Consider the following 13,098-nt stretch of genomic DNA (forward strand, 5'->3'; position numbering starts at 1 on the left):
CATAACTTGCTAAGCTAACGTGTACAACATAATGTTAAGCTAACGTGTAGAACATGTTAAGCTAACGTGTAGAACATGTTAAGCTAACATGTATAACATATTGTCACAAGAGCCAGTGTACAGAATATGTCTTTTAATCCTAAAAGATGTAGGAAAGACATGTTTTGTAAAGCATGCTGTGCTACAATAAGAAAAATCCTAAAAAATGTATTCTAGATTATCTGTCATAAAGAACATTTATGTTCCAATTCTTTATGCGGCCCTTTAGTCGCTTTAAACGTCTTGATGTGGCCATTTGGATCAAAAATGTTGCCCACGTCTGTTTTAAACCCTGAAGTTGTGGATTAAAAATACTTTTATATGGGCAAGGTACTGAAGTCGTTTAACAGATTGTGTAAAAGTATCAAGCTGGATTTAAACTCAAACAGAAACAGTGCAGCAAGACTCACAGCTTTTACAGATTTAAAATAATCACTATTTTAATATGTACGGTACGCTAGTCCTTCAGAACGTGAACACGTACTGTACGTTCCCAAAAATATCAGGGCCGAGCCTTTTCTGCGTTGAAAATTTACCTTAACGGCACCGGCTGGACGTCAAAGGGAAACTCTTTGTTATAGGTGAGTATGTTCTTTATTACTGTTGATGAAAAGGACGAGTTTTATTAGAATTTAACGTTCAACTGTAAATCTGTGGACACTCAGAGCTACCAGCCAGTAAACTCACTGGTTTCCAGTTTCTTCAGGTCTTCTAACTTGAACTCTTCCTTGGACTGCGTGCACTGAGGAGACGCAAACACATGGAGCGTTTCAAAACTGAACAAACACGTTCACATTTTAGGTTTTTATTGTGCAGGAGTGTGGTGCGTGTTGAATCCTACACAGTGGTTCGTTTATAAGAGTTCGGATGCACATGCCATTTAGAAAAAACAAAACAGGAAGTCTAAACAAAATTCGACTTCTTCGTCAAAGCAACAGCACTTATGGGTTTGGAAAAACAAAAAAACATTGTTTTAAAGCGACTTATTTTTTTAACGATTTAAATAAATGGCAATTAGTTACATTGTTTTGACTTAACGTTTGTGTGTAATAAATTAATCACTGGCGCAATGGATGTAAATAAGCGCTAACGTGAAAAGTTACGTGAAAAAAAGCTACAATTTCAAGTATTACAAAGATTGGCAATTTTTAAAAAAACTGAGCAGCAAAGCAACAAAAAGGTGTAAACAAATAAAAGTCAAAGGAAACACAAAAACTTTCAACGCAAACACTGCAACATTAAAACCAGATGCGACAGCAGCAATACCACAACTAGACCGAGAACAGCTACAATTAATCACAAAAATATTATTCTGTGTTGAGGGACGATGCAGTCGTAGCTGCGTTGCTCAATCCTTGTAGGATGATTGCATTTTTTTATTTTGCGTTACCCGTAATTTAAAGTAAAGATCTTTTCTATTCTAAGAGGTTTGCTTCATTTTTCGTTACAGCCGTATGAAAAAACAAGACGAACCTGCAGACTGGCACTTCTCATCTCCAGGCATGTCGCAAACTTTCCTAAGGTTTTCTATTTATAAAGAAAAAAAAAAGAGAGCGAAAGCACAAACTCTTAAGATTTGAAGTAGAGCAGCTGAGATTATTTTTTATCTCAAACAAGTAAAATCGTTACCTTCTGCTCCTCTGTGAAGTCTGATGAATTCGTAGACTGGACTTCTTTCTGCAGCTGTCTTGCTAGACTAATGAAGCACACATAGATGGATTAATCAAACACTTTATAATATAAAGGAACTCATTGCGATGTGAAGTTTGGCGACCGAAGACCAAATTGTTTTCTCGTATCGATAGTGGGTTTTAAAATCTAAAATTTGTAAGCAAAGTGTGTGACTGGCTGCTGACAACTCCATGTTTGTTTACCTACAGAAACAGTCAAGGTGATTGAAAACACGTCAACAACGACAACATTCACAAAAAAGCTATTTGGGATCGAGATCGATTTAATGTACGCGTATAATTTAATGTGGCACGTACTTATGCTCAGATTTGTTGTCGACAGTAAAAGTAGGGATGCACGATATTATCGGCATAGTATCGGTATCGGGCGATATTAGCAATAAACTTAAATATCGGACATTCAATCAAAATAACTCACAGATATAAACGGCGCTGTTTTTCTAGGACAACACAGTTGCAAGGATGGCTGCAGCGTAGGGCGATGTATCGATATTTTTTAAAATATTGATATAATTTAATTCACGATATAAAACGATACCTACAGATAATAAATCTGCCAGTTTTTTCCTCCCCGTCACCTTAATGCCACCCCTCCTTTAACAAACCTGCCCCTCCCCCGCCGCTTGCAGTGCCTGAAGACTATTTGAATTAAACTGAGCTTAGATGTGCAGATATCTTTGTCGTCCAACAGTGGGAGAGAACTGATAGGTGTTAAAAAGCTTAGAGAGAAAAGAAAAACTCCAACTGAGCTCTGCACGTTCAGAGTCAGAGCTTTGTTAATAAAAGTTATTAAAGGTTGAATGAACATACTTCATTAGAATCAGATTTATTAATAAATCAGGGTGCCGTTAAACAGGGTGAAACACTAAAAACAAGAACACATTTACTTTGATTTTTCTATGGACACGTCTTGAAACTTGTATTTGTATATGTAAATAACTGTCTAAAAATATATATATGTAAATAGTTTATTTTGTAGACATTTATTTTGTACAGTTATAGCTGTTAATAAATGTGCCTGTGTGACAACTGGGACTGAAATATATTTTTGTTATTACTTTATGGAAAGAAAAATATATTGCGATACATATCGTAATTTATCTTTAAAATATCGAGATATTCATTTAGGTCTATATCGCCCAGCCGTACTGCAGCGCCAGCACGTTATTCAATATACTTTAATGATCCAAAAGGGGAAATTTCATATGACGTCACGCGTGCCGTTGAGTTTAGATTAGTGAAAATTTACAAATTTGCACTGTTCCGAGTGTTGTCGTTGTGTTAGAGAGAGTAAATGTCATGAATAAATTTGACATTAAACGTAATCCAAGTTGAAGTCCCCCTTTTCTGGCATCTGCATTTAGTAGCAGGACAAATTGACAATGACCATGCAGAATAATGTATTTTAATTCTACAGCAGAGAAATATATGTCGTCTCTGCAAGTAGGACTAGGGGAAAAAATATAAATAATCGGTATCGCCAAACAAGTTTTAACATATCGGCATTTCGTCCAAAAATCCAATATCGTGCATCCCTAGATAAAAGTGCTTTATTTACACTGACTGCATACCCCCATTACACAGCTGCATATCAATACATCTGGAAAACTACTGGAGAAAACTCTTTGAAATTGCACCATTTCATATAGTTCTGTCTGGATTCATGGTTTGCAGGGAGATGATGTGATTTGTTATCAGTGGGCTTGTGCTGCGCCCCCTTGTGGTCAACAAACAACACCAGCAAGTGATCATTTGAGAGCAATTTAAAATGAATCCTTACACACAAATGATTGGAAAGCTGATCACATCCTGAAAGAAGTTGCAGAGAAGGCTCACCCCCTTTAGAGAAGCAGAACGCTTTCCTCACTGAACACAAATAAAACCCACTCCAAACAATAAGAGGGTGTGGCTGACTATTTCCCAACACTCTTGAAGGGATACACTTGCTCGTTCCTCGCACTGTGAAACACACAAGCAGCTCCGGACGGATTTATCTGTGAATGGAGCTCCTAACTGCAACAAATGTCGCTCCACGTCATGGATGGGAAGGTTCAGAACTTCTGAAGAAGCAGCTCAAAACGAGCCAACCCCTCCTCCACGACCGCCGATAACCCCAAAGTGACAAGACAGGACACATGTTGAACTTACATTTGGTACTCATCTATAGCCTCCACTAATTGTCCCCACGAGTCAAAGTCTGTGCCTTTCTTAAAACTGGCGTGCCATTTCTGAATAGTCTTGTTGACATCAGACATTTTGGCGGGGCGGATACTCGCGGCGCTCTCAGGGCAGCATAGCCGAGGAGGAGATTCATCTACGGGGCTTGTCGGCGGCGGCAGCGTCGTCACAGTCCTGGGTTATCAACACGTCCAAAGACACACGGATAAAAAAATTAAATAAAAAAAACTAAAACGGTGACACCCTTGACCAAGCCCTGTTTGTCTGCTCCGACTCTCGGACACATCCGCTACAGACAGGAAGTCCCGCCCAGAACGAGTTCGGAGGCGCGCTCGTTTTACGATGCGGAGTCGCCCGAGAAGCGTTCTGACAAAAACTGCAGCACTTCTGTTCATTTGTAACTACAAATGAAAAATGCTCAAATTAATGGAAAATATTGTAACAATAATCTAACAAGGTTAAGGTTATGCATCAGGACATTCTAAAAATAAAACAGCTTATGATATTGAGTAGGGGTGGCACGGTGTCGCAGTTGGTAGAGCGGTTGCCTCACAGCAAGAAGGCCATCTGTTCAAGTCCCGGCCTGGGAGCCTCTCTGGATGGAGCTTGCATGTTCTGTCTGTGCATGCGTGGGTTTTCAATGGGTACTCCGTTTTCATCAGATCAAAAACATGCATGTTAGGCTGATTGGTAATCGGTACAAAAAAAAAAAAAAGACAGGGAATGGTTGTTTGTCTCTTTTGTCTCTATGTGACCCTGTGATGGACTGGACACCTGTCCACAGTGTCCTGCACCTCTGGCAGTGACTGCTGGACATGGGCACCATTGAACCCCACCCAAAAGAAAAAGCAGGTAAAAGATAATGAATGGATGGCTGGATATTGAGAACATTTGGAGTCCATGCCAACCGGTTAGTACCGTATATTATTTTTGAAAAGTAGTTTAAAGGTGCTCATTGCAAACAATGGTGTCAAAATAATAAAAAAATAAAAAAAAGATTTTTGGTGCAGGCTAAAAGAGTTGACTCGAGTAGGTTTCCCAGATGTATTGATATAATTCTGAAACGCTGGTACGCACTTAATGTCAACAAAGCAAACTTCACTCACTGAATTTCAGAACATACCAAAAACAGTCAGATGTCTCAAACTCAATCAGCTCTACCATGGACTCTGCCATTGTTGACTTGTTTTTATTTACCTCCGCTGTTTTCCTAGGTAAACAAAAAACATGTAGTAATCAGCAGCCATTCTTAAATTTCACGTAATTAAAAAAAATATACAAACACATTCACCATTGATTTGAGAAAAAGTATTGTGTGGACTTTGATTTTTACTTTCTGGATTAATTTTTGACTACTTCTCTGAATACTTCTTGAATAAATGTTATTTTATTGTCATAGATAGACAGACAGATAGATTTTAAAACTGAAAACAAATTGAAAAGTCACAAGTGAGGTAATTAAATGTGACCATTTGCTTAAATTATTTCAGTTTTGAACGTCAAACTGCAAACATTACAGTTACAACAAATGCATTTTAGAGTATTTATTGCTGGGGCAAATGTTTTCTTTGCCACTGAGCGCCATTGAATGGTTTTGGACCATTTGTTTTCATTCAACCTTTAGACAGGTGTGGGAGTTTCACCTTTACCACCCACATTTTGATGTTGATGGTACCGGGAGTTGAACCTGCGACTTTCTGATCATGGGCCCGTCTTCTCTGGTCTGTCCAATCTGATAATTAACTGGACTATTTAAATTTATCACAAGTGAGGTTTTACAAGTGTTTGTGTGTGTGCGCGCGCGCTGCGACCAACTTGTCATCTGATTTGCCTAGTATGGTTTCACTTCCGGTTTTAATCTTCAGATTAAATTAAATAAAACATAAATTGTTTTACCTTATTACAGGAGTTTGTAAAAATAAATCATTTTAGGTCGTCTTCTGAACAGTTTCTAACTGTAGCACGTTTATACCCGTCCTTACTCCCCTTTTTTTGAAATGTTAATAATGTTAAAGCAGGAACTTGCTTTTTATTTTTCTCGTGTGAATTCCTAACGCCTTTATTTTGAAGGCACACTTGCCGTCTTCCGGTTTGTTCCAGAAAGCGCTACACTGTTAGCAATTAGCAGCAGCTATGTTTTGTAGAAGAAGTAAAGCGGGATGTTTTAGCTCAAACTGGCCTCTGACAGCATGAGATGACATGGATAGTGTAACGACGGATTCATGTGCGGCTGAGGAGGAAGAATATTCCGACTGGAAGGTTTTGTGTTTGAAGAGAGTCGGAGGAAATTCTGACTGGCTTCTCTTGTTCGAAAATGCCGAGGTGCAGTTTTTTTGTTGTTGTCGCTAATGCTAGCTCAACTTACTAAAGAAGTACTGTAATGTTAGATGCAGTTTACCACTCAATACATGCGCCTTTCTAATACAAAGTCGTTCTGCTGTTAAATGACGTAATTTCAAAGAACTTCGAAGTTACTGGAATTAGTTTTTTTGTCTCCAGATCACCGTTGGACGTGGTTTGGACGTCACCTACCAGCTGCTGTCTTCAGTTTGTCCCCTCATGATCTCCAGACTACATTGTGCCTTCAAACAAAAAGAAGACGGCCAGTGGACAGTGATAGACAAGAAGGTAACAAGGTGTTTATGAGCTAGTCCTAATATTCTATTGATTAAACAGAGAGAGAGATGCATTAAACTCTGTCTTTGGTTGTCCAGCATCTCCTTGGTCGATATTACCAACAACAGCCAATAAACTGTTGTATTCTTTCCCAGAGTCTCAACGGCGTGTGGGTGAATGGACATCGAATATCTGCTGATGAACCCCATCTGCTCCGGCTTGGAGACTCCGTACAACTTGGAGTTCCTTTAGTAGGAACCAAAGTAGAGTTTGACTACATCCTCACCCACCAGCTGCTCAAAGACATTAAACCCTACCTGGCTAAAAGACACAAAGATTGTGCCATAGCACCTCAAATTCTCAAGAAGTTCAAGAGGAAATTGACTGTGGAGGATGTTGAACCTTCTACCTCAAAACCTAAAATGTACCGCAGCTCTTCGGCGGGGGATTCTTTAGTAAAGCCCTGCCGTCTGACTCCGGTGCAACATCTGCAACGACTCGGTAGCACACAGCCGGAGGAGAAAAACCCAAGCAGACAAATCGTAAAAGAGCATAGCTCTGATGGCCCCAGCTCTCCCTGTGACCTGGACTACCTGCAGAGGTAAGACTCTCTGTCTTTTGTGTTGCATCATTGAGTGAAATAAAAGAGCTCGTCTGGATTCAAATACAAAGTCGACTGTTTCGTTTGCAGGTACAGCCAGAATATTCTCCTCTTAAGGGAGCAGGTGGATGACACCCAGAGGCAGGTAGCATTTCTTGAAGGAGAACCCAGACAGGTCAACCTTCTGCGGGGGGAACAGGTCCGAGAGCTGCAGGGTCAGCTGGAGACGCTCCGAGCCAAAATGCACCAGATGGAGACACTGGAGAGATCCTTCAGTGAAGCTAAGAGGCAGCTGGAGGTGGGAGGAATTTTTTTTGTGTGTGTGTTTTGTTTTTCTTTCAAGCATCTTTTTTCATTCAACCTTTATTTAAACAGGTTAGTCCCATCCTGTTTAATACACGATACCTTAGTTGTCTTCATCTAAGTGAAGGATGGTAATGTGAAATGGTGAAGAGGGTAATGTGTTGAAGTTAATTATGACTTTTGAGAAAAGAAAGCAATGTTTATGGAAAAGAAAGGTAATATAAAGCATTAATATTGTACACTGTTAACGGTTTGTTGGTTAACAAATAAAGTACCGTATTTTTCAGCCTATAAGTCGCAGTTTTTTGCATAATTTACATGCCCTGCGGCTTATAGGCCAAAGCGACATAAACCATTTTTGGCTGAGGTATGATGGTTTTCATTCACTGACTGAAAAAAAGAGCAGTACCACTTTCAGCCACGTGATGGCAGCAGAGTAATAATGGCTGTATGGCATGCTGTTGTATCATAGGTAAATGTGGCTATAATGACAAATTCAAAAAAGGTCGAGACAAAAACAACTGGACTTTATTTATTATACTTTATTGCTTTTTTCTTGAACTTTTTTTTGAATTTCCCATGTCCTGGATGACTGAGCATATTCAACAGCTTTTAATGACTCACTCGGCCTGCCATCGTCTCTCCACCTTCATTCTGCTCTCTGCTTGGAGGAACCGTCAAAACAGCTGCACCACCCCGGCGGCATGCAGCTAATTTGACCATCAAAGTGCATTTATTAAGCAAATGTTGGGCTGAGGCACACATTTACTATAATTTCGAGCAAACAAATAATTGTTTTTAAATGTTAATCTTGTTAAATTCTTGTTGAAGTACTCCCGTGCACGCTCCCGCGGCCGCCATTTGGCAGCCCATCGGTTTTTGGCACAACACCGGCCCACATTTCCGGGTTGTCAGCGGTGACGTGTCGCAAACGCGACACGTCAGCGGTGATGCATAATAGATGCAACGTATACGGCGAAGCGACATATGTATGGATTTTTCCACTTTATTATACAAATATGGACTGATGCGACTTATAGGGCGGTGCGACGGGTACGGTGGAAAATGCGGTAAATGCAATCTGGATGTTAAAAGCAGCGCTTTGGTCGTCACTGCTCTCTCCTGTTTTATTACTCTTCAGATTGTGCACTTCACTGCTGCAGCGGTCCGGACACTTCGGACCTGTAACAGATCGTGATCTTTTGTATTCAGCATCAATTCTAATCAGCCGTGTTCATGCTATTTGTAGCATTAGCTTTGTAGCTTTGTTTAAAAAAAAATCAAAGTGCTTAAAATGCACATTCTTCATAATCAAAGTGTGATTTTTATGTGTTCAGGAGCAGAAAACACAACAACAAGAGGAGCTCATGAAAAAACAGCTTGAAGAAGCCTTACAAGAGGTAAGAAGCTTAAAATCAACAATTTTAGTTGTTTAGTAAACAGTGAGGTGCTACTGTTGTGAGAAAACTGCTGAGAAATCTGTCAATGTTGTTATTGAAAAGGAACGTGATTTTATACGGTTAATGTGGGTTAATATTTGAGTATAATAAAGTTTGTTTTTTGTGTGAATTCGCAGCAAAAGAAAGTGATAGGTGAACTTGCTCTCTCCCGGCAAGGCTTTGAAGAAATTCTCTCAGCCAAAAACAAAGAACTAGAAGTAACAAAGGTACGGGTGCATTTATCCTGATGCATGCTCAATAATCCAGGTAGAAAAATCTTAAAGTTGGAAAGGTGCATTTAAAAAAAAAACATATACATGTTTTACTTATCTTTGGTGACTTTTAACGCTTTATTCCTTGTTTTTACAGGAGGAAAAAGAAAAGGCGAAGGCCCAAAAAGACGAGGTAGTTACACAAGTCACCGAAGTCCTGGAGAACGAGCTTCAGTGCATCATCTGCTCAGAGCTCTTCATCGAGGTAAACACAAGTTTATCAATATGTTGTCCTCCCTGCTGTTTCTAACTTCAACCAGCAGACCTGAAAAGACTCAAACAAGTCTACAACTCGGTCAGTTTTACAGATGTTGACCTAAAACGTGGTGTGGTAGTAGCTGAGACTGGTCCTCAACACATAGTCTGAGCACTAACAGACTGCACACAATGTTATTTTCAAAGCTCGTCTAAAATGGCTCATTTCTCGACTTAATCTTAGTCTACAACTCTGGCATGAAAGGGAATGTTGGGCGTTTTATTCTAAAAATGTGTTTCTTCGTCAGAACCTCACTTGTATAAAAACAAATCACTAATACTGTGGATTCTAAAGCTGTTACAGTAAGAATAGTTTGAGAACATTTAATGGGAGGGAAAGTGACTTTTGTTGCGTGCTTTGATTAGATTTTTGTTTTCCCACGCAGGCAGTGAACCTGAACTGTTCTCACAGTTTCTGCTGTTACTGCATCAATCAATGGCGCAAGAAGAAAGACGAGTGTCCCATCTGCCGACAGGCCATCCAGTCCCAGTCTCGATGTCTCGCTCTGGACAACTGCATCGACCGCATGGTGGAGAACCTGAGCCTGGACATGAAGACCAGACGACAGACCCTAATAACTGAGAGGAAAGGTGAGAGGTGTGTTCCCATCCTTCAATAAGTACTCCTAGATCCAGACACATCTAAAGCTTCCACAGTCCGGACGTTCTAACAGCTTCCAACATCTGATTTGTCATTCCATCATTACTATATGAAAATACTCATTTCATAACCTAATCAAATATTTACAAATGCAAAGAACTTTTTATTGGGAATAAATTCTAAAAAAATTAAAGGAATATGCAAAACTAGCACTCTTATTCCTTGTCAGAAACCAAAGAAGCGCTGTGATCGTATTGAATCTTTATTAATATAAAGCCTTTTTTTCTTGATAAAGCTCCAAATCGTATTGAAACATAGACAGTTGATACATTTTCTCGCAATAAAAAAGTAAAAAGAAAGAAGTACCATACTTTCCGCTGTACACATCGCACCACCATATAAGTCGCATCTATTGTGCTGACCACCCGGAAACGTGGGCCGGAGTTGTCAAAAATCGATTGGCTGCCAAATAGCGACCGCGGGAGCGTGCACGAGAGGACTTTAACTCAAATTTAACAAGATTAACACTTAAAAACAATTATTTGTTTGTTCGACATTATAGCAAAGGTGTGTCTCAGTTGAACTTAATGCACTTTAATGGTCAAATCAGCCTTTGTTTTTTTTAAGCCCTGCAACTTTCTCTCTATTTATAACATGCATACAACTGCTTCCTTCAGTGAATAATAAAATATGTCTTTTTGGCTTAGAGGCTGTCTCAACATGAAAGTAACAGTAATTCTTGTTCAGAACATAAAACTAGTACACAGGAAACTGACAATATTATATAATTGTTGTAATTCCTCTCAGTCAACACTACTAAAAAGTAGAAGAAGAAAAATGCAGAAATAATTATTAAAAGTTAATGCAGCTGTTATTGGCCAGTTGTTACAAACCTTGGAATAAGTCTATGAGGTGCAGGGTGTAACACAAAAACTGTAAACTAAACATAAAGCAAATAACTCAAAACAACCCAACTTGGCATTACAATAATTTAATCAATTAAGAGTTTTGGGCAGGAGGTGAAGCTATGAACGTCAGGGTCTCCAAGGCCAAAACAAAAGAATGCCCCTTCTGACTAGAAAACAAAATCACCTCTTATCTAACAAAACTAAAACTACAATCCCTAAGCTAAAGTTGTTTAAAATAAAATGGCAGAGAACCTCTACCAAACTTGCCATCTAACAAAGGTTCTTAAATAGAGCTGTTCACGGAAGTTAAAGATCAACTCAGAGTTGCTAAAATGCTTTGCACAGAGTTCAGTTCAGAGTCAACCACACCACAATGCTCAGAACCAAGGAGAAAAGGGCGTGGCGCTGGATCACTGGAGCTTTTCTGCAGTCCACTGATGAGGAGGAAGTGACTCCAGGCGTGCAGCATGGTGAGACGGCAGGCCTGTAGACGAGCAAAGGAGGAGAAAGGTTGTCCTCTAGTAAGAGAACCTCCTAGAAATCAGTGGACGTAACACCAGTAAAGACATGATCACGGTTTTCTCCTATAATTATGATCGTGTTGAGAGGACTGCAAATGTCTCGAGTCGTCCTTTTTATGTTTACGCACATCTTTACATAAGAATTTATGCAACTGCTAATAATGTAATTGTTTCAGCTGAAGCGTCATCCTAACAGGTCAGTGGAGAACTTTGAGTTGTGTTGTTGGGTTTATTTTCTGCAACCACTGCAGTCTGTTGGTAGGTGGTCCGCAATGTGCAGCGAGAAGAAGGTTTCTAACACAAGATGGCAGCACAGCAAGGTATTTTATCTGCCTGTTGTCTGCGCTTTAAGGAAACCTTGATGATGAGGCTTACGCATTCAGTAAAACCAAATTAGTTGTTTTAATCTGAGACAAAGTGGTGCTACAGATTTCTAATACAGGTGGAACCTAAACAAAAGTTGTTTTTTTTAAATCGATGCATCTCATTTCTGCTTCTTGTTTATGTTAAACAGTTTTAAAAGCAAGAGTGTGTAATTTTAAAGCACAAACCTAAAAAAAAAAAAGTCTAATAATTAAGAGGTCGTAAAACATCATTTAAAAAAAAAAAATCATCTTTATTTTGTCAAGCTTGTCTGCTCCGGATACTAAAAACGACGCGGTGTTTGAAGTGAAACCAATACACAGGTCAGTTGCTTTTGAAAGATAGAGTTGCTTTTTGCGTTTTTCACATGTCTTTACTCAGAGGAAAGCAGTGAAGCCGTCTCGTTCAGACTCGGAGGAAAGTAGGTGCCCCCTCACCGAGAAAGGTCTCACCTCGTGGCTTTCTGTTTTGCAGCAGCAGAAGCTGCAGAGGTGATGGTGATCGACGATGACGACAGCAGCGGCAGCGACGGGAGCATGGTGTCTGTGTACGGCAGCCTCAGCTCCGTGGTCTCCGTGGACACGAACAGCAGCATCTTTTTGGACTCTGATGACTTTTCCTGGGATTAGCCTTTCGTTAAGACTTCTTATTTTGCCAATTCCGGAAAAGTTCCCGACTCAACGAGGATAATTGAGCGAGTCCACTCGCAAAGTTTTGCTGATGTTTGCGTCTTTTTCTAAAATGATTAGTTGTGTTTGTGTCTTTATTTTCAGCAAAAGGTAATAAAGGTTCTTCCCGTGCGCTTTTATTTTTTTAATCTTCGTTCTTCCTGTGCGGTTCATTATGCAGCAGATTACGAACACGTTCCTTGACAGAGACTTTAAACTGTAAAGGCTGCTACATACTTTGCAAGAAGAGAGAAAGTAGTTCTCTCCTAAGCTGCGAGAAAAGAATGTTTTTCCTTACAGCCCCAGTTTGGGAGTTCTTGCTCGACATGTCACCCGGGCAGAACTTTGTTCTTGTCTGGTGTCTGAAAAGTTTTTTGCAATTGGTCCGAAATCTGAAGTGGGCACATGGATTTAAAGTGCCTGTGACGTCAAAATTTTGTAATAAATACAAATGCATTTTTGGAAAGACAACATTAATAATATATTGCAAAATAAATTTCAAGTTGCTGACATGCACAGTTGTTGAGATATTTGCATGCACAATAACAGGAAGTGATGTCAAAGGGGAATGTGCATGAGAACAGATCATTGCTACAATGGCTAACAGACAGCAGAGAAGAATCTGACATTTATATTATTTAGA

General features: G+C 39.6%; 2 protein-coding genes across 4 annotated transcripts in view; one reads left to right on the plus strand and one right to left on the minus strand.

The window, feature by feature from the left end:
• The window catches only part of aida (axin interactor, dorsalization associated), a 10,235-nt gene extending 6,040 nt beyond the window's left edge, over nucleotides 1-4,195 (minus strand). For both annotated transcript variants that reach the window (XM_037685560.1, XM_037685559.1), the window contains exons 1-5: nucleotides 3,879-4,195; nucleotides 1,669-1,735; nucleotides 1,513-1,566; nucleotides 727-781; nucleotides 576-639 (exon numbers count right to left, since the gene is read on the minus strand). In XM_037685560.1, coding sequence (XP_037541488.1) covers nucleotides 576-639; nucleotides 727-781; nucleotides 1,513-1,566; nucleotides 1,669-1,735; nucleotides 3,879-3,985 — 347 coding nt within the window. In that variant the 5' untranslated portion in view covers nucleotides 3,986-4,195. The remainder of the gene's footprint in view (nucleotides 1-575; nucleotides 640-726; nucleotides 782-1,512; nucleotides 1,567-1,668; nucleotides 1,736-3,878) is intronic.
• A 1,845-nt stretch (nucleotides 4,196-6,040) lies between these two features.
• rnf8 (ring finger protein 8, E3 ubiquitin protein ligase) lies at nucleotides 6,041-12,558 on the plus strand. Of its 2 annotated transcripts, XM_037685562.1 has the most exons (9): nucleotides 6,041-6,230; nucleotides 6,408-6,536; nucleotides 6,680-7,125; nucleotides 7,216-7,423; nucleotides 8,766-8,828; nucleotides 9,005-9,094; nucleotides 9,237-9,344; nucleotides 9,781-9,985; nucleotides 12,262-12,558. In XM_037685562.1, exons 1-9 carry the CDS (start codon nucleotides 6,108-6,110, stop codon nucleotides 12,414-12,416), a joined length of 1,527 nt encoding a protein of 508 aa, XP_037541490.1. In that variant the 5' UTR covers nucleotides 6,041-6,107; the 3' UTR covers nucleotides 12,417-12,558. The 2 variants fall into 2 exon arrangements, with proteins under 2 accessions (XP_037541490.1, XP_037541489.1); XM_037685561.1 differs by lacking the exon at nucleotides 6,041-6,230 and having other exon boundaries at nucleotides 6,466-6,536; nucleotides 9,781-9,992; nucleotides 12,262-12,320.
• Nucleotides 12,559-13,098: the final 540 nt, after the last annotated feature.

Source organism: Nematolebias whitei, chromosome 12 (genome assembly GCF_014905685.2).
Source record: "Nematolebias whitei isolate Nwh7 chromosome 12, NemWhi1, whole genome shotgun sequence".
Taxonomy (NCBI): Eukaryota; Metazoa; Chordata; class Actinopteri; order Cyprinodontiformes; family Rivulidae; genus Nematolebias; species Nematolebias whitei.

What these genes read in the sequence shown, in the direction of transcription:
- rnf8 (XM_037685562.1), top strand. Translation starts at nt 6,108, where the DNA reads ATGGATAGTGTAACGACGGATTCATGTGCGGCTGAGGAGGAAGAATAT. An exon ending in AAGCTAAGAGGCAGCTGGAG is followed by an intron (nt 7,424 to 8,765) that starts GTGGGAGGAATT and finishes TTATGTGTTCAG; the next exon opens with GAGCAGAAAACACAACAACA. An exon ending in AAGAACTAGAAGTAACAAAG is followed by an intron (nt 9,095 to 9,236) that starts GTACGGGTGCAT and finishes TTGTTTTTACAG; the next exon opens with GAGGAAAAAGAAAAGGCGAA.